Source organism: Apodemus sylvaticus, chromosome 3 (assembly GCF_947179515.1).
Source record: "Apodemus sylvaticus chromosome 3, mApoSyl1.1, whole genome shotgun sequence".
Classification (NCBI taxonomy): domain Eukaryota; kingdom Metazoa; phylum Chordata; class Mammalia; order Rodentia; family Muridae; genus Apodemus; species Apodemus sylvaticus.
In genome coordinates, this window is record NC_067474.1 from 25,182,256 (window position 1) to 25,202,062 (window position 19,807).

At 44.9% G+C, this 19,807-nt stretch overlaps 1 protein-coding gene across 1 annotated transcript in view; it reads right to left on the bottom strand.

Annotated features, from left to right (window-relative positions):
* Esrp1 (epithelial splicing regulatory protein 1) overlaps nucleotides 1-19,111 on the bottom strand; it is a 49,521-nt gene extending 30,410 nt beyond the window's left edge. Inside the window, exons 1-4 of the mRNA XM_052176080.1 lie at nucleotides 18,975-19,111; nucleotides 18,322-18,450; nucleotides 17,034-17,147; nucleotides 12,814-12,928 (exon numbers count right to left, since the gene is read on the bottom strand). Of these exons, the coding sequence (XP_052032040.1) occupies nucleotides 12,814-12,928; nucleotides 17,034-17,147; nucleotides 18,322-18,450; nucleotides 18,975-19,106 (490 nt within the window). The 5' untranslated portion in view covers nucleotides 19,107-19,111. The remainder of the gene's footprint in view (nucleotides 1-12,813; nucleotides 12,929-17,033; nucleotides 17,148-18,321; nucleotides 18,451-18,974) is intronic.
* Nucleotides 19,112-19,807: the final 696 nt, after the last annotated feature.

The following is a 19,807-nucleotide window of genomic DNA, read 5'->3' on the forward strand; positions in this document are numbered from 1 at the left end:
CTGAGCCATCTCTCCATCTCTCTGATATTTTTAAAAGTTTAACAAGTATTAAAAAAAAAAAAGAAAGAGAGAGCTGGGTGGTGGTGGCACACGCCTGTAATCCCAGCACTTGGGAGGCAGAGGCAGGCGGATTTCTGAGTTTGAGGCCAACCTGGTCTACAGAGTGAGTTCCAGGACAGCCAGGGCTACACAGAGAAACCCTGTCTCGAAAAAAAAAAACAAACAAACAAACAAACAAAAAACTAAAAAAGAGAGAGAGAGAGAGAAAGTAGAACACAGAATTCAACAATTCAGAGTAGTCAGTCAGACTAAACTTCTGCTTATCTATGAAGCCAAAGCTATGATAATCTCATGCTCTGGCTTTGTATGAAGACTGAGATTAAAAACGCCACAACACAGAGCAGACATTTAATAATAGCAGAGTCCACTCCTTCAGACACTCTAGTGCCTACTCAAACCCATGATGACCAGACATACATTTATGACTAGAAATAAAAATCTGAACTGTCATGGACAACTATCAATCTCAAATGGTAGATCAAGTCCACACTCTTCTGCCATCCAGTGAGAAAGTGTGTGGGCTCAGAGGGTCCCCCTAGGAGACACTGAAGCGAGATGATGTAAACCTTCTAGGGCTGAAGGCTATCATGGGCAGGAGCTACTACTATGCATTTATGAACCCAAAAGATGAGAGCACAGAGAAGGATGGCTGCCCTGAGTTCAGGGCAGTCAGGAAAGATGACTGGGATCTCTGAAGAATCAAGGAACAGGAAGTAGCCCCTCTGACTACTGCACAAGCCTGGTGTCTCAGGCTCAATGCCTGCTCCACACATAAGCCACCTAGTTCATTAAGTGGGGATGGGTCTCTGTGTGGTGTGTACTGTGTCACTTCCAGCAGCATGTTGTCCTCTACCCTCCAGTTATGAAATCTAAAAAAATAATAAAGGTGACTACAGGAGAAGGGACACTGGAGCCATCTAATAGTTCCAACCGTGCCACCCTAAGTATCACCCTTAGACAGTTTGGAGATGACTGGCCAAGTTAACACCACATAAGGACCAGAATGACAGGTAGGCCAAATGGAAGACGTAAAACTCCATGAGCTGACATGTGTACCCTTGAAAACCTGGAGAAGAGCGCCTGTTTCCAGCGAAATTGGCATCGTCTCCTCAAAGGATTTATATAACCAGGACAAGGATGACCATCTGGTCATCGGTGGACTTCTGACTACAGACACAGACACAGCAAATGTTAACCACATCCTAGCTTTCCATCTCCAAAGAGACTACCAAGGGAGGTTTGGAGAAACAGGTAGTATAAAAAAAGGATATTCTGTTCAAATTATGCATCCTTCTTGTCTACAACAAACCACTCCTCTTAATTCCTTTGCCAATTTAGCCCAGAGTGACTAGCACCCAACACCAAAGCCTTCCCCCTACCTGCTCCAGGCCACAGTCACCAATTCTGTCAGCTACATCCTAGGAAACTCCTCAGTTATATCACACAGTTCCTGGGCGTGGACTGCACCGACCTTTGATGTAGTTCTGTGGAACTACGCTGTAGCGATGCTGCAGGAAAGGGAAGATGAAGCCAACAGCGTCCTCGGAGTTCTCACGGCCTACAGGGAGCTGCTTGCAATGGAGACAAGTCACTGTAGGCATTAGGTAGAAAATCCAGGGTGCTGAAGACAAAGGGTGTGCAGCTCCTTCCCCAAGGTCTGCTGGGGATACCGCCATGTAGAGTTGCAGGCTGTCACCAGGTGGGGGCTCTCTTCCCTGCAAGACCACAAAGAACCAGCTCCCCCACTCACTTTCATCATGTACACAAAGGCCCCTTGACCAGAGATTGATCTACAGTTTTCCTTTCATGCACAGGTTTAACATCTGTTTGCTTATTTGAGACAAGTCTTACTTGTGTAGTTCTGCCTGGTCTGGAACTCCCTTAGAGATCACACTAGGCTGCAACTCTCAATCCCTCTGCCTGTGGAGTGCCGGGATTAAAGACATATCCAAGTTTGGGGTGTGTGTGTGTGTGTGTGTATGTGTGACACAGGATTTTTCCTGGCTGTCCTGGACCTAGCTCTGTAGATCAGGCTGGCCTTGAACTCAGAGATCCTCCTGCCTCTGCTACCCAAGCTGGGATTAAAGCTGTGCACCAGCAGTACTCAGTGGTTTGACATTTTCTAATCCTACTTCTAGTGATGTTAGTCTTCCTTTATAATGTCATGATTAAGCATATCAAATATACATACATAAAGAATTCTTTAAAATTCAGTATGAGTTTGAAGTCAGCCTAAACCCAGGACAGCAAGCTATCTTGCTCAAAAAAAAAAAAAAAAAAAAAAAAAATCTAATATCAGATCCTAGTAGGACCTTTCAAAGATCCCCATCAAAATATACATGCACACACATATATGCATGCGTGCGTGTATACACAGGCATAAAGTCATTTCCTTCAGTAGTCACACTATCCCATCATCATGAACACCAACAATATGAAGCTAGAATTCAGAGATGTTCTCCAACTCAGCTTTTCAACTGTAGGTAAAGAAACTGGAATTGTAACAGCCACACTTGAACTGAATACCGAAGTCCCCGCTTTAAGCTAGAAAGCTTTGTTCAATGTATTTTACTTTGAGCAATATGTTGAGAAAAAATATTAAATTTATAGGTACAAGTCAAGGAGAGAGACCAAAAGTAAAAATGCAAAGTCTTCTTGTGATGAAACAGATTTGAAGAATCATTTGACTAACCTCTCGCTTTTAATTAAGGATGTGTCACTGGCCTTTAGCTTATAGGGTTCTCTAATACATAGCACCGTATTTCCCACTGGGACACGAGACCGGCAGCTCAAAGCTGTAACACCTTTCACAAGTCACTGGACCAATCCCTGTCATACACACGTGTGTGCACACATGCCTCTTACATGTGCGCAATCTGTTTCCTTACCAGAATCGAACATATATAACAAAGGGAAAGTGTTTCTTTCTTGCTTCTTGTGCATGTTAGGGCTACACCACTGGTGAGTTCCGTCCCCAGCCCTAAGGGTTCTCCTAGTGCTTTTGCACCAATACTTTCTTGCATCTGCATCAAGGGTCTATTATGTTTGGATTACTTGCTGCCATATCTGGTGCAGAGGAAGGTGCGAGGAGCCTGTGCCTCCCGGTTTACTGCAAGGCTGGTCCTGAAACTTGCTCAACTGTGCCCTCGGGCAGCCGCAACAGCACAGACAGGCTCAGCCAGTTTTGCAAACCAGAACGCCAGGAGGGACTAAAGAATACAGCCTACCTCGGTGGGAACAAAAACCCACATTTCAGGCTATACTGAACAAAGTATCCATCCATAAAAAGGGTGGGTCAGGTAGATGAGGCTGTTTCAACGACAGGACAGGAGCCTCTCCTTTCTCGCCACCTTCGGTGAACCGGCTGAGGGCTCAGCCCCATAAATCTCACCTCTAGCTTCTGGACTGCGCCAACTGCTTCTTTCCTGACTGCCAGGAAACACACACTTGCAATGCGTTTACTTTCCACATGTAAACAGCCCTCTTCTGAAGCCATGGCTTTAGCTTGTATCTAAGGCAATCACAGACTATATAATAATATAAAACAGAAACTATATTAATTAGAGAAGTTAAATCTCAAGTCTCAAAATTATACCCCAGCAGAAACTCTCCACCAAAGCCCTGCCTAAGACTCGTCTTAAGACAGTCCTGTTACCTCCCCATTGTATGTATAGTGTAACACAAATATATTGTGCTGCTAGACATTAACACACCCGCAGTACTGAAAAAGCAGAAGCCAACAGGTAGCACACAGTAGTTGTTTACCTTTTAGAACCCATCAGTAGTAGTACACCAAGAACCAACATTCCCGCAAGTATAGAAGGGCGACGAAGGATGAGGGACAAGGGGGAAGAAAATAGCAGGCACTGTATAGGTTCTTTTCAAAATAACAGATAGGGCTGGAGAGATGGCTCAGAGGTTAAGAGCACTGACTGCTCTTCTGAAGGTACTGAGTTCAAATCCCAGCAACCACATGGTGGCTCACAACCACCCGTAATGAGATCTGATGCCCTCTTCCGGTGTGTCTGAAGACAGCTACAGTATACTTACATATAATAAATAAATCTTTAAAAAAAGAAAGAAGCCCAAGTCTGGGCTGAGGATGTCACCGGGCTGGAAGGGCGCTTCCCTAGGCTGCTGAGGTCATGATTTATGCCCCGCACACATGCTACAGAACAAGCTGGAGCACTGGGGATGCAGAGTCTTGGCACAGAGTCCAAAGCCCAGCACACAGCATGTTTGAGGCCAGCTGGGACGACACGAGACCCTGTCCTTTACACATACACAACTAAAAGGATACTATGCCAGGCAGTGGGGGCACAGACCATTAATCCTAGCACTCATGAGGCAGCGGTAGAGGCCACCCTGTTTTACAGGCTGAGTTCCTGGACAGCCGGGGCAACACAGGAAACCCTGTCTCAAAAAAAGAAAACTCATAGCGGCAAACTCTTATACCAGAAAGATGCTGGGGAAGGTATTCGAAATCTTAGTTTAATTTCACTTACCCTTTCCCAGAAAAAAAAAAAACTCCCTACATAACAAATCCAACTGGAGGTATTAGCATAATGAAGGGCCAATAAAGGAATCCCAACCCCACCTGGTGCGTCAGAAGCACCTACAAGCAGTGAAGAATCTGTAAGCACAAGCCAACAAACCTAGTGGCAGCTCACACCTGAACCTTAGCCACTTGGAAAGCAGAAATTGCGGACTCGTGAGGCCTCGGTGACACCACAGCAAAATAGCGTCTCAATAAAAAAAAAAAAAAAAAACAGGTCTATTTAAGAGCTGGAGATATGAACAGTGGCTCACTGTTTTTCTGGTCCATACAAGACCCCAGGATCAGTCCCTAACACTGCAAAAAACAAAATATAAATAAAAGATTTCATTTTTCTTCCCTGGGTCTATCCCAGGTTATCCCAGAACAAACTACTTAGTCCAGGCTGGCCTCAGACCCTCAGAGACTCACCTATATAGGCAAAAGGATATTTATATAAAGTAAACAAATCAGGAAAAAACTCCGTGAAAACAAAAACTAAGGCTCTTGTTTTAATTTTTTCCTTCCTTCAGAACAAATTTTGTTTTGATCAAATCTACCCTCACACTCACCCACCCCTCTCAACGCCTTCCGTGCCCCCCAGGCGTCCATTCCCATTTTAACTTCATGGTCTGTTTCTCTGTCACGTGTACACATGCATGCTCTTAATCTCATGTGTGCATATGTATACATTATGTATAATATGCTTGTAACTTATACACAGTGACGTATAATTTATATATTTATATGCAATACACACACCTATACATCCAATTAGTGTTGCTAAGGGGCCTTCTAAACATCAATTATCTGAGAATTCTAAGGGTTTCTTGTGACTGCACGTAGTCCCATGTGACTACATAGTTGAGGATGACCCTGAACTCCTGACTTTCCTGCGTCCATTTCTCTAGGTGCTGGAATTAGTATGTGTATCACCACATAAACATCTGCTTTACACAGTGGTGGTGATGAACATCAGTTATTAAACCCAGAGCCTCCTGGGTGCTAAATAAGCATCTATCAACTGAGCTACATCAAAAACAAGGTAATACTTCTAGAATTAAAATAAGTCATACTAAATTTACCTGGGTGCTAGCCGGGAGCCAGCAGCTATTTCTAGTTGCTTAACTTATTACAGCCCACAAGCCAATGTGTTTGACCACTTGGGTCCACACTGTGCCGATGGGATAGCAAAGATAATTCCTTCCCCCTCCAGGTAACAAGGCTGTCTACCAGAGTGTGCCTTAACCCTGCACGCTTGAGGCTATTTTAAATCCTTCTCATTTGAATTCGTGCCTACAAGGAACAGTCAGTGCGCTTTCAGCCATCTTTTTAATTGGGTAGTGGCTTCGGTCATTACAATGGTCTCGTTCAATTAATCATAAAACCTCATGCAGAAATGAGTCACAATCACCGAGTACTTTACAGAAGAAAAAGACACGCTAACAAAGCCACTTACCCAAACTAACAGGTACCAGAAGCTTTCTAAGTTCTCTAGCCAGTGTTACACAAGGTTCAAAACTTTACGTGTAAAATAGTTCAAACAGATTTTAAATCAATAAGGAAGTCCATCTTAAAGCTGTTTGCAGCTGTGTTATCTCTGCTGACAGTCCCGGTAACCTAGGGGCAAACAGGCAGCGGCCAGGCCCTGGACGAGGTGGTGACCTGCTCCTCGGAAGGACCCTCCCAAGTCTTTCCTGCTTTAATACAAGGAAATAAGCCGAGGCTGCCAACTGCCAACATTGTAACTCTAATACATTAGCCCTAGACCGCATGTTTTGTTTTGTTTTCATTTTTGAGACAGTTTCTCTATATAGTCCTGGCTGTCTTCGACCCACCTGCCTCTGCCTCCCAAGTGCCAGGATTAAGGGCAAGCATCACCACCATCCAGGCTAGAGCTCTTTTTTTGTTTGTTTTGTTTTTTTTTTCCAAGACAGGGTTTCTCTGTGTAGCCCTGGCTGTCCTGGAACTCACTCTGTAGACCAGGCTGGCCTCGAACTCAGAAATCCACCTGCCTCTGCCTCCCAAGTTAAAGGATTAAAGGCGTGCGCCACCACCGCCCAGCTTTAGAGCTCATTTTTTAAGCACTGTGCTACAGCATTTTCTTAACCTATGAGAAAAAGCAGGGAAGGTTCTTCAGAGGCAGCAGAACATACTTAAGGGCACAACAAGAGATCATGATTACATAATCTGCCACATGTGGTAGTGCACGGACTCTAACCCCAGCCCTGGGAAGGAGATGCAAGCAGATCTCTGAGTTCTAGGTCAGCTTGCTCTATATTCTAGGCTAGCCGACCGTACATAAGTTGTCTCAAAGAAAGAAAATAAATTCTTTCTCAAAATAAGGAGACTATTTCTATCTGATAGATTAGATAGAGCCTCTCACTTATGATAAATCTTTAAGTCATTGGGCGGGGCATGATGACGCAAGCCCTTAGTCCCAGCTTTTCGGGAGTCAGAGGCAGGTGGCTCTGTGAGTTCAAGGACATCCTGGTCTACAAAACAGGTACTTGGACAGCCAGAGCTACACAGAAAAACTCTATTTTGAACGGCTACCCCCATCCCCACCCCGAATATAACCCTTACCTCTCAGTTTCTCTGTTTGCATGATGGGGCAACGCCCTTTTAGTGGGCTCCTGGGAGGCTGCTGAAGCAAGAGAGAGCAGATTTTTGCTATTTTCTTGTGTGTGGATGTGAATGTCGGGCTTTCAAAGCAGGGCCTTGCGAAGGCTAAGTACATACACACTCCATCCCTACGTCTCATCCTGGCCGGGGGTCCTTCCTTTCCCAGGCTAGTCACATTAGACCCTATCAATGGCTCACTGTGGAGCAGAGGCAGCTGGGTCTCTGAGTTTGAGGCCAGTTTGTTCTACTTATCAAGTTCCAGGACAGTTAGGGATACAGACATATATGTCTTAAAACAACATTTGTCAAAAACAACAAAACAAAAAAGTTTCAGAAGTTAGAGGGAAATAATTCTATTTCAGGGATTTAAAAAAAAGCAGCTACTTTATTTTAGCAAATTAATAAAAATCATTTATACAAATGGCTCTGTAATCAAAATGACAATAGAAAATAGCTATTATTATTTTCTCCAAGGAATCTGATATAATTTCTTTAAAAAAGAAAGAAACCACAGACAAGCTCCGCCCCTCCCCATGCTCCTTTCCCCAGGTCGCCTGATTGAAAGCAGCCTTGCAATGCACAGTTCACCTGACAGATAAGGCCTTTCCAGGCAGCATTGTGTAACTCACACACGGCTAGCACACCTGCAGCTGGAATTACTCTGGAAGCCTAAACCAACTAGAAAGTTTCAGAGCAGACACAAAAACGCAGTGGGAACAGCATGAAGGAGCGGAATCAGAACTCACACAGTTACACACACACACACACACACACACACACACACACACACAGCAGCACTTACACAGTTACACACACACACACGGAGCAGCACTCACACAGTTACACACATACACACACACATACACGAAGCAGCACTCACACAGTTACACACACATATACATACACACACATACACACACGGAGCAGCACTCACACAGTTACACACACACACACACACACAGAGCAGCACTCACACAGTTACACACACACACACACACACACACACACACACACACGGAGCAGCACTCACACAGTTCCTAACCCCATCCCCCCACCCCACCCCTGTACCCAGAGCAGCATTCACACAGTTCCTCAACCTACACACACACACACACACACACACACACACACACACGGAGCAGCACTCACACAGTTCCTAACCCCATCCCCCCACCCCACCCCTGTACCCAGAGCAGCACTCACACAGTTCCTCAACTTACACACACACACACACACACACACACACACACACACACACACACGGAGGAACACAAAGCCAGCAAGCTTAGCTCCCACTCTAGAGTGGCAGGCCCTCAAGACCCAGTTACAAAACTTCATCAATACCTTTAGCTTCCTTTTCCACCATAAAAAAATGCCAACACTGGGGCAAGGGCTGGGCACCAAAAGACTTACACAGAAAATGCAACCATAATCATCTTTTCCATCGTCCATAAGTACCTCGAAAAACCACACACTCAAAAGTTTTACAAACTCACTGCTTTCTCTACCAAAACAAACAAAACCTGTCACACACAAAACTGCATGAGGACAACGCAACTGCAGTTGTACTATACAATCTGGTAATCACAATTCTCGGAACTTGGCCCAAAGGAATTACATTTATGTCTCCCCAATCGTGCATGATGGCACTTAGAGCAACTTTATTCATAACTGTCACCAGTGGGAATCAACGAAGTTCTCAGTAGCAGAGAGAATGCACTGTGGTGCATCCAGACAATGTGGTGCATCACCAAAAGGAGATGAACTGGCCAGGCGGTGCTCACTGGCACATCAGTCCTGCACTTGGGAGGCAGGAGGATATCTCTGTGAGCTGAGGGCCAGCCTGGTCTACAGAGAGTTCCAAGACAACCATGCCTACATAGAGAAACCTTGTCTCAAAAACCAAAAACACAACAAAGGGAGGGAGGGGGGACGGGAGGGGAGAGGAAGGGGGGAGGGAAAGGAGCTAAACTGTTAAGTCATGAAGATAAATGCAAGCCCCTTAGACATGTATAACTGGGCTTTAAGAGCCAATCTAAAGAGATGATTGCTATTTCATTCTGACTACCTGATTACAAGGCTTTCTGGAAAAGTCAAAAGCACGGGGCAGGAAGCCACTCTATACTTCACTACTGTGCTTTCTGATGAGTTGGTGGTGGGCACATCGTCATATTCGGGTAAAAGCCTGAGAATGCCCAGCACCAGAAGCGACCTCTAATGTAAACTGAGGGTAATAGAGCAAAGGGGGCTCAGTTTTAACAAACTCTGTACACATGCCAAACGGGCACTAGGGAGAGGTGGGGATCTCATGGAAAATCAGTACTTTCCGCTCAATTTGCTCTGATCTAAAATTACTCTTAAAAAAAAAAACAAAAAACAGATCTGTGGCTGGGTGTGATGGCTCGTGCATATAACCTGTGCACCCAAAGGGAAGAGGTGGGGAAGCAGAATTGTGCAAGTTCCCAGCAAGCCTATAAACTACAGAGCAAGTCCCCATTTCAAAATGAAACAAAAACAGTACAGGGAATTTACATTTTAATTGGATATAAAATGAAGAAATACTCCTAACACTGTACCACAGCCACTGGCAGTCCAAACACATCTACATCTCTTTACTTGCCTTTTAAAAAAAACAGAAAAACAAAAAAAAAAAACAAAAAAAAAAAACAAAAAACAGGCTGGGCAGGGAGGTGCAACCTCTAACCCTGGCCCTTACCAGTGGGGGCAGGAGGATCAGGAGATCACCCTCGATGATACAGCAAGCTCCAGGTCAGCTTGGACTACATGGAACTGTCTTGGAGAGCTAGTAAGGCTTATGAATAAGAAAACAACTATTTGTTCAGTAAGAAAATAAGTAGCGGGGCAGTGGTAGCGCACGCCTGTAATCCCAGCACTCTGGGAGGCAGAGGCAGGTGGACTTCTGAGTTCCAGGCCAGCCTGGTCTACAGAGTGAGTTCCAGGACAGCCAGGGCTACACAGAAAAACCCTGTCTCGAAAAAAACAAATCCAAAAGACAAATAAAACACAAAAACAAAACAAAACAAAAAAAAAAAAGAAAAGAAAGGAAAGAAACTAAGTATGTCAACCTGCCTGCACACTCTGACACTAGTGGACACACAAGCTCACTCTCGCATCTGACAAAACCACCAAATAAGTTTACTGACTAATCGGCATGTTTCCAAAATTCAGGACCATTTCCATATTAACAAGAAATTAACAAGTGGTTTAAAGGACCACAGCTCTTCAGCTCACACATGCTCAGACAGACAGATGGACACAGCCAACAGTACATTGCCTTTGACCTCTAAGGTTGGTCTGGCAGCCTGGTCAGAGAGGTATCAATTTCTCTGAATAGAAAGATTGATTATTTCAGTGGGAATGAAAAATGAAAGCCTGTGCTAAGAAGGGTCAATAGCATTTCTAAAATAGTAATGGGGGAAAAAAATTAATCAAAACATTTAAAGTTAGAATCCTTTTTTTGCTTGTTGTTTAAGGGTAGGGTGGGGGGTGGGGGGGTCAACCAGCCCAGGCTGGCCTGGACTTGCCTCTTCAGTGAGCATCACCTGGGGCCCCCTGGCTCGCACATCCACTTCCCAAGTGCTGGGATTACAGGGATGATCCCAGCCTGAGCTCACTCTCCAAGCGGCATTCTACCAACAGAGCCACACCTCCAACCCCTAAACAAGCTGCATTTGAAGAAACAGAAAATCAAGTCTTTGTTTTTAATCAGATGCACTGGTGAACGCCCGAGTTCTACTTCCAACTTCAAGAATTAATGCATAAAGGAGGAAGGGTAGCTTAACTCAGTCAAAACTTATCCATTTACTAGAGACAAGTATTTTTGATTTTTATCACCATGCACTTGAAAAAGAATGGCCAACACACAGTTACAGAAGCAGAGCTAACGGGAACAGCAGGCAAAAGTGTTGGCGAGTCAGGATACGCCTCCCCGGGGGTCAGCTACTAAAGCACGCTAGGAAGCACGGCCCAGAGCATAGAAGCAACCCAAGTACCTCAACCCTCGCCTCAGCCTCAACCTTACAGAGGCCAAGAAGACCAACGGAAGGAAAGGACGGCAGGTTATAAAAGATTTCTCTGCATTGCCAACTACCTGAAAAAACTAAAAACACCTTCTTCACATAAAGGACCTCGCACATATAGCAACAGAAACTACCAATTCGATGAGAATACCACCTAAACCCAGTGTTACAGACGGTTGTGAGCCAACCCCGGTGGAGGCTGGATGCTGAGAACTGAAGTGCTCTTAACTGCTGAGCCATCTCTCCAGCATCTCATGACCCCCAAAGTGACTTTGGATTTTCAGTTTTCAGCTTCCCTTCTGATACACCAATACATGACTATTTACTAGCATGTTAAGGAGATTCCATAGATGTAACATAACAGGTCCTTCATGATACAAGATTTCTAAACATTAAAACAATTTAGCAATATATGAAGCATTCAATAATACTATTTTCCTAGCAAGTGGCACAATCCTTTAATCTCAGCACTTGGGAGGCAGAATCAGGTGGATCTCTGATTTCGAGGCCAGCCTAATCTACAGAGTGAGTTCCATCCAGGACAACCACAACTATATAGTGAGACTTTGTCTTGGGGGGGGGGGGGAACAGTAAAAATAAAATAAAAATATTATCTTTTGTTAAGTAAATATGTTCAAAACAACCTGTTCTGCTCTCCCAATTTTTTGAGACAATCACCACTATGTCTGGCACAGTCCCCATTTGCCATGCCCCCAAATATCTTACTGTATTCCCAAGGTTGGGTTGGTATATACTTAAAAGAGGTAAGGTTTAAAGGGCACCCAGTACTTCAGAACAAAAATCTTACCTAACATAAAGAAAAAAAAAAATAGACCCCAAGACCAAAACAATCAGGCACAAGTAGCTTTGGGGTCTATAGACAAAGTGGAGTCTTTGTATTTTATCTAATCTATCAAATGTATGTGTGTATCTTTCTGTGTGTGTATACGCGCGCACACACACACGATATGCTAAAATATTTATCATCAGAAACACAAACATCTCACATAAATAAACTCCTAGCTCAGGTCCAGTCGGTCAATGACTACTCTGAGGTACTGTTACTTCTTCCTCACACAGCATATTGACACACATGGCAGGAACAATTTGACCCCCACACTGGCAATTTGAAGCATTTTTCTTGAGCCAGATACTGTGGCTCACGCCTTTCATTCTAGCACTGGGTAGGCTTGAGGCAGAGGGGCACCTGAACATTTGAAGGCAGCCTCCTTCCACTACGTGAGTTCCAGGCCACAATAAGTTCAGTCTCCAAAACTTGAAAAACAAAAAGAAAAGGAAAGAAAAGAGCGGGGTCAGGATATGAAGCATTCCTTTTTTTTCTTTTTCTTTCTTTTTTTTTCCTTCTGTTTTTGTTTTTCCAAGACAGGGTTTCTCTGTGTAGCCCTGGCTGTCCTGGAACTCACTCTGTAGACCAGGCTGGGCTCGAACTCTGAAACCTGCCTGCCTCTGCCTTCCAAGTGCTGGGATCAAAGGTGTGCTGCACCACCACCACCCGGCTGATACGAAGTATTCTTAAGCCAACTTAAAGGATACTCTCTGCCATCGCTGAGACATCCAGCTTGTCGATATCAGGAGAGTCGGGGCAACACTTCTTGAACTCTTTTCGAAGATCAAAAAAGGAATAGAAGCATTCAGGTAGTAATACATTCTGGAGAGGATAAGGTAGAGGTTGTTAACTAGGTATCGAATCTACTCCATATTTCTCTAGTAACTAGGAACCTAAGAGTGGAATACAGGTAACATTGTCACAATTGTTAGAAATATTAAATCTAATGTGGAGTGGCTTTATTTTTAATCCTTAGCCCAGACATTGCAGTAGATCCTAGAGCAGTTTCACAAAAGCCATCTCATTTTAACAGACTGAACAACGATGTTCTTCCTGGTCACTCTGTCTTCCAATCAAGCCATTTCTAGTTTTATGTGTATGTTTCTATCTGTCAGCAGGTGCACCAGGTGTGTGTGTGCCTGGGGGGGGTTCTCACAAAAGCCAGAAGCCTCTGGATCAGGAGCTGCAGGAACTGTGGGTTACCAGATGTGAAGGTAGAAACAGATCTGCAGATCTGCACTGTCTGCTAACTGCTGAGCCCTTCCCCTTCCCCCACTCAAACTCTCTCTGAAGTTGTTACATAGCTGGACTGCTGTGTTCTAAGTTGTAACTGTAACAGACCTTTCCCACCTTAATCATTATAGACCATCTGTGTTTTCAGGTATCCATTTTTACACAGATAAACTTAGACTAAGAGTAAATGGTAAGATTTTGTAGTTCTAACTACTGTTGAATCCTAGTAATATATTTGAAAATAAGGTTAGAGAACAGTAGTACTTTTTTGGAGGGGAAAAAGATTGATTTTGTGCCAAATTATAGTTCCACATTGGTTTTTTGCTCATTATTCTGGCTATACGTGAAAATTCCTTTGTATTTTTAGAAATAAGCATCATAAGGTTGGAGAAAGAACTCAGTGGTTAAAAGCACTTGTTCAGTTCTGAGCACCCACACGATAGATAGCTCATGATCGCTGGCAACTTCAGACCCAGGGAGTCTGAAAGCTACTTCTGGCTTCCACAGGCATGCACACACATGGATCACACAGGCAAAACACCAATACATATTTAAAACATTGATATATAAATCTTAAAAAGAAAAACAAAAGGGGGCTGGAGAGATGGCTCAGTGGGTAAGAGCACCGACTGCTCTTCCAAAGGTTATGAGTTCAAATCCCAGCACCCACATGGTGGCTCACAACCATCCTTAAAGAGATCTGATGCCCTCTTCTGGTGTGTCTGAAGACAGCTACAGTGTACTTACATATAATAAATAAATCTTTAAAAAAAAAAAAAAGAAAAGAAAAACAAAAGGAAAAAAACAAAACAAAACAATCCCACAGGCTGGTAAGGTAGATCAGTGGGTAAAGTACTCACTGCTTCAACCTGATGACTCGAGTTTGATCCCTGGAACCCACAGGGACCCCACAAGGTATCCCCTGACCTCAACATGCACAGTGCGGTACACTAGCACCTGACACAGACAGTTTTAACAATTCAAAAACAAGAAGGCATCATGACTTGGTGGGTGGAGCACACACGTGCCACTGAACCATGTGGAGGTCATAGGACTACTTGGGGAAGTCAGGGTCTTTTCTTCTACTATGTGGGGCTTGGGACTGAACTCTGTCTAGCTTGCAGGCAAACATCTTTACCTGCTGAGCCATTTCTAGCCCTAGATGGTTAAAAAATATTTTTTTCAAAACAGTTTGTGTTCATTAACTTGAAATGTCAATTTGCTGTTTAGAGAAAATAAATATGTAGGTTTTTTAATTTTTAAAAATGTTATATGTATTTTTCCTTCGCGTATGTATGTGCACCACAGGCAGGCTAGGCTTGGTGCCCGGAGGCTGTAGGCAGGCAAGGGCTCCTGTGGAACTGGAGTTCTATAGATTTCAGATTATTCGGAATCAAGTATGTGGTTGTGAGCCACCGTGGGGGGTTACTGGAGACCAAACCCAGGTCCTTTTCAAGAGCAGCAAATGCTCTTAACTGCTGAGCTCTCTCTCTCTCCAGTCAGGAAATACATGTTCTGAATGTCTGCTAAACATACAGTAACACAGCCTTTAGCAGATTCTATTCAGTATGATTTTCTCAAATTGTATCTAAAATCAGAATTATCAAACCTTAGTAACAGATTTGAAGAACTACATAAACCACAAGTACTCACAATGCCTATGATCATGATAATCTCTAGCAATAATTCACACAATAGGAAAACATCAGTTTAAATCACTATTCCCATTTAAAACACTTAGCCTTCATTTTTTATAAATATATTGACATCACACTAAAGTATACAGCAAACTAAACAGGGTGTATAGTATAAATGCTGCTTGCAAAAACAATGCTTCCCTACGTAAGTCTGGAGAATATGTAATATGCTAAAGTCAGGGAAAAGTTTGGGAGTTGTTTTTTCAATGTTTTACCATTTTGTGTATAAAATGAACATATATCATTTTTATTATGCTATTTCTTTTAGTTTTTCATATTTAATTTATCTTAATAGAAATAGCTCAGGAAACTATCTTAATTTTTCTCTACAAGTTTTCTTGAATGCAATGCTATCCTTACAAAAAAATAAAAATAATAAAAAAAGAAACTGTGCTGAGAACAGCGGCCCTTACCAGTAGTAACCCAGAACTTAAAAAAAAAAAAAAAAATGAAGCAACGGCAGGAGAGATGGCTCAGCAGTTAAGAGCACTGACTGCTCTTCCAGAGGTCCTGAGTTCAATTCCCAGCAACCACATGGTGGCTCACAACCATCTGTAATGGGATCTGATGCCCTTTACTTGTGTCTTGTCATATAAATAAACTAAATAAATAAAATCTTTATAAAAAAAAAAGATAAAGAAAAAAATGAAGCAGGAGGCTCTTAAGTGGTCATCCTCAGATATACAGAGTAAAAGGCTAGCCTGAGCTATAAGGCCGTCTCAAAACATTGCAACTATTTCCTTCTTGCCAAAAGTGAAAGAAGGAATCATTGGCCCTTCCTTATGACTTGGGGGTTGGAAGGGACTCCTCCTTTGCACTGCTGACTCTGTGACACAGTTAGCAATATACCATCCCATGACATCAACTGGCTACTAAGAGTCCTATAAAAGCAGTGAGCAACCTTCAATTCAAGGTGGAGGACCTGGAGAGTCTCCTGCAGACATTTTTGAAATGATTATATATTTAACTAACTTACCAGCCTTCCCTACTTTAGGGAAGGAAGGCAAACAAGCCAGCTGTAACAAGCTGCCCATGCTGTGCTGTGTGTTGCTATCACAATGCCCTCCCTGACCACAGCCTACCTTTTCAGCCTCGGTGCCTGCCTACTGCGGTGCACAACACAGCTAATCTGAATTGTTAATAGGAACTAACAGTAGCACAGACTGGCCTCCCCAGTGAGCTGTCTGTGTTCTTCATTGTCCTTCAGAGATATTCTTCCCGGGGAGAGACGGTGGATCCAAAAAAAATTTTTTTCTACATGAGAAAAGTTAGTAATGATGACCCCACTGATATGGGGTGTCAGCGCACCCCTGTAATCTGAGCAGAGATGAGGCAGAAATGCCATGAATTTGAGGCTAGCCTGGGCTCCAGAGGGAGACCTTGTCTCAAAAAATTCACACATATACAAAAAGTAAATTAAAACTATAAAATTTGGTTTTGAACATTTATTTCCAATTCAAGGGAAGTGTTCTAAAACATTATATACTGCTTATGTTGGTAATTGTTACTAAGCAGTCTTAATTATCACAATGCAGTAATATACCAGTCTTTTCTACTTTAAGTGATTGAAATTCAAAGTTTTATTAGCTTTGGAAAATAGAGGATGTGGAGCTGGAAACGAAGAACTTGTTTTAAATCACTAAAGGATACCTATAAATTACTACTATCCCAGACATCTCCACAAAGTGGTAAAATCGACATAATAACGTTAACCCTTCTTAAGTTCAGGCACTAAGCTAGCACCTGCAGTTTCTTCACTTGCAAGTACAGCAACATCGCTAACACTTTGTAACTGTAACCATCCTTTTGAGTCAGAACATTTTAATCTTTCCAAAACGAAAATCTGCACTATTACACAACTAACTCCTCCCCACTCTGACTTCTTTAAGAGCTGGATAATTTGAATGAAAGTACACCTGTCCTTCCAGAAGCCAGAACAGACTGATTTTGTTTGTTTCTCAGAGAGCTTCGGCTTCTCCAGAACCCTGCAGTCTTACCTTCTTGGAAGCCTCAGGATGCAAGATCTGCCTGACGTGAAGCTGCCCGTCAGTGCACAGACAGAAGGAGGTCCCTACCCCAATCTTCAGTTCATTGCTCACTGACTGGCTAAACTGCAAGAACAAGAGACACATACAAAGATGCAACGAAAGCAGAATTTATAAGCATACCAAAGCGGTCCAACTTGAGGATAACCAGAGAAAAATCCTCCTGAAGACTGAAGCAGCACACCAGAGTAATATCACAAAGAACCCTTTTCCCGGGAGCCTCTGCAGTTTTCACACAGGCAAGGGAGCTTTCCAACCAATCTGCAGTTTTGTTCAAGAGTTGATGTCACTCAGGATAAGACTAATCAGGTCACTTTTAGCAGATTGCCTTCAGATTACATCATTTTATAATGTTACTTTTTCAAGGTTTGGATGTTTCAGGTTTAAGGAATCCATATCCGATAAACAAGCGGGGTAACTGAATAAGCAAAATTCTGTTAGGCGGCTATTACCTTAGAAAACACTCTAGAAATGATGTATTCCTTTAATTGGAAACTGGTGTGCTGAGGCAGAGGCCGGGAGAAGGCAGAGCACAGGGTGCCGCACAGGTGTTGAGACCCGCCCTATTCCGGATTCTAGCAACCGTCAGCACCCAGAGCAGTAAATTTTTAGGTCACCTCAATTTCATTAGGGGATCCTGCCAGCTCCACGATGACCCAACAAACAGCCTCACAGGTCTGTACACGCACCATGGGTTCCATCCCAATCAAAGCACTAAAGAAGTAATGAGGAAGCTAAACCTTTGGAAATTCAAACTTCGGCTAAAATCAGGCGGGCACTCAGGTGCAAACCAAACTGTAGCCATGGCTAGCACTAGCGCGGTCTAACCATTAAGGGTCTAACCCTCTACAGCACTGCTCCTTCAAGTCAGAGGCGGGCTACAGACCCAGGAGAGTCTGAGCTCGGAGCTGCTGGAGCTGGCCCTGAAACTTCGCAGGCGACCAGTGGGGTAATCCGCGCGGCTGATTCTCCGGCCCAGAGAACTACACAGGAGGCAACAGGAGCTCTAGCAAATCTCAATCCCGAGACCCTGGGGGTCGGGAAGTCAAGCCCCCCCCAGAGCACCCCCCCCGCCCCCAGGCCGGACTCCCACACACGAGGCTGGGAATCTCGCCATCCGCCCCAGAAACAAGCGGAGACGGCCCCACGAGGGCGTGGAGCCGTAGGGTTGGGTCGAGTCTGGGGGGTGGGGGGTGCCACCTGGATGGGGTGGGCGGCGTGGCCTGGCCAAAACTGTCACCTGTCGGAGGGCTTGGTCCAGCTGCGGCGCGGAAGACAGATTTTCGGCGTCTATTTTAGTTTCTTCTTTACAATCCTCTGTCAGTTCCAACTGATCCGGTCTAACTAGTACTTCGTGCAACTGTCCCACCTCGGGGGATAAGGGGTGGAAAATAAGGGGTCAGTTTCCCCCTTTTCAATACGGAAATCCTTCCAATTCCCTGGCTTTTCCTGGACGGCTCGAAACTCCTCTACTGGCACCTAACAGCAGAATCAAAGCTCCCTAGACGCGCGGGGATCTGGCCACCCCACCCCCACCCTACCCGGATCCAGTCACCCAGGCCAAGGAAGGGACCCCAGCGCCCCGGGAACCACCAGCCTGGTATAGGCGGTTCTGCGACCCGCAAAGAACGCAGCTCGGCAGCGCGAGGCCTTTCTTCCCCGACCAGGTTTCGGGAAGACTTAAACGGCTCCAACCTGTTGGCGAACAGGTTTGGTTCTACTACAGATTCTCTAGGCCTCGGGGGCCCCCACTTCATAAGCGTGCAACCACATTAAAAAAAAAAAAGAAAGAAAGAAAGAAAAAAGAAAAGGAAATCGACTACCCTTTCTCCAACTTTCTACAATAAAGTTGTTGCCCCCACTCCTCGTTTGGACCCGAACACGGTAAAGTACCTTCTTGTTGGCCAAATCCACGACTTTCCATAACAGCAGGATCAGCTCCTTCTCATCCGAACCCAGCTTGGCCCCGGTGGCCCCGGCAGTGATCCCAAAAAGCACCACCAAGTAATCCGGAGACGCCGTCATGACGATAATTGGGGAGGGGGAGGGGGGGTCGGGAGGCGAGGTGGGGTTGGAATTGAGAACGAGAAAACCTGTGCTAAAAACCCTCTTCTAGGAGAAAAAAGAAAGCGCCCACCCCCCTCCTCGAGGCCGCCAGGGCAAAAGGCGGTAACCTGCCACCCAAGCCCACACCTGGCCGGCGCTCCACACCCTGGGCAGGAAGGGGGGTGGAAGGAGGGAGCAGCAGGCCTGCCCTTTTTGTATCCAATTGCTCGTGCGTCTAAGAAGAAAACCCAGGAGCCGGGCTGCACCCCCGGGAGGCGCGCGCAATGGCTGAAAGCTTTTCTGTTTTGGGATGTGGCCTCCCTGCCCGCCCCTTTCCCCCTCCCCCACGTGGTGCAGGTAAAAGACACCTGGCGGCGCCCGCCCATTGGCTCCTTCAAACCACGACGTGGCAGCGGTGGTGGGGGGAGCTGGGGGAGGGAGAGGAGAGGGCGGGAGACAAAGGCTGGATGAATGGGGAAGCAAGGGCTAGAGGGGAGGGGAGGGGAGGGGAGGAGAAGCGAGGGGAGGGGCGGGGAAGAGCTACTTGTCACCAGGAAGGTAGCCAAGGCCAGACCACGGGGAGGGGGCGCGACGGCCAGAAGGGTCCCTGCTGGAGGACGCAACCTTGAGGGATTTGGAGGGTTGGCATGGCCGCGGGGGGGGAAGAAGCGGAGGGGTCG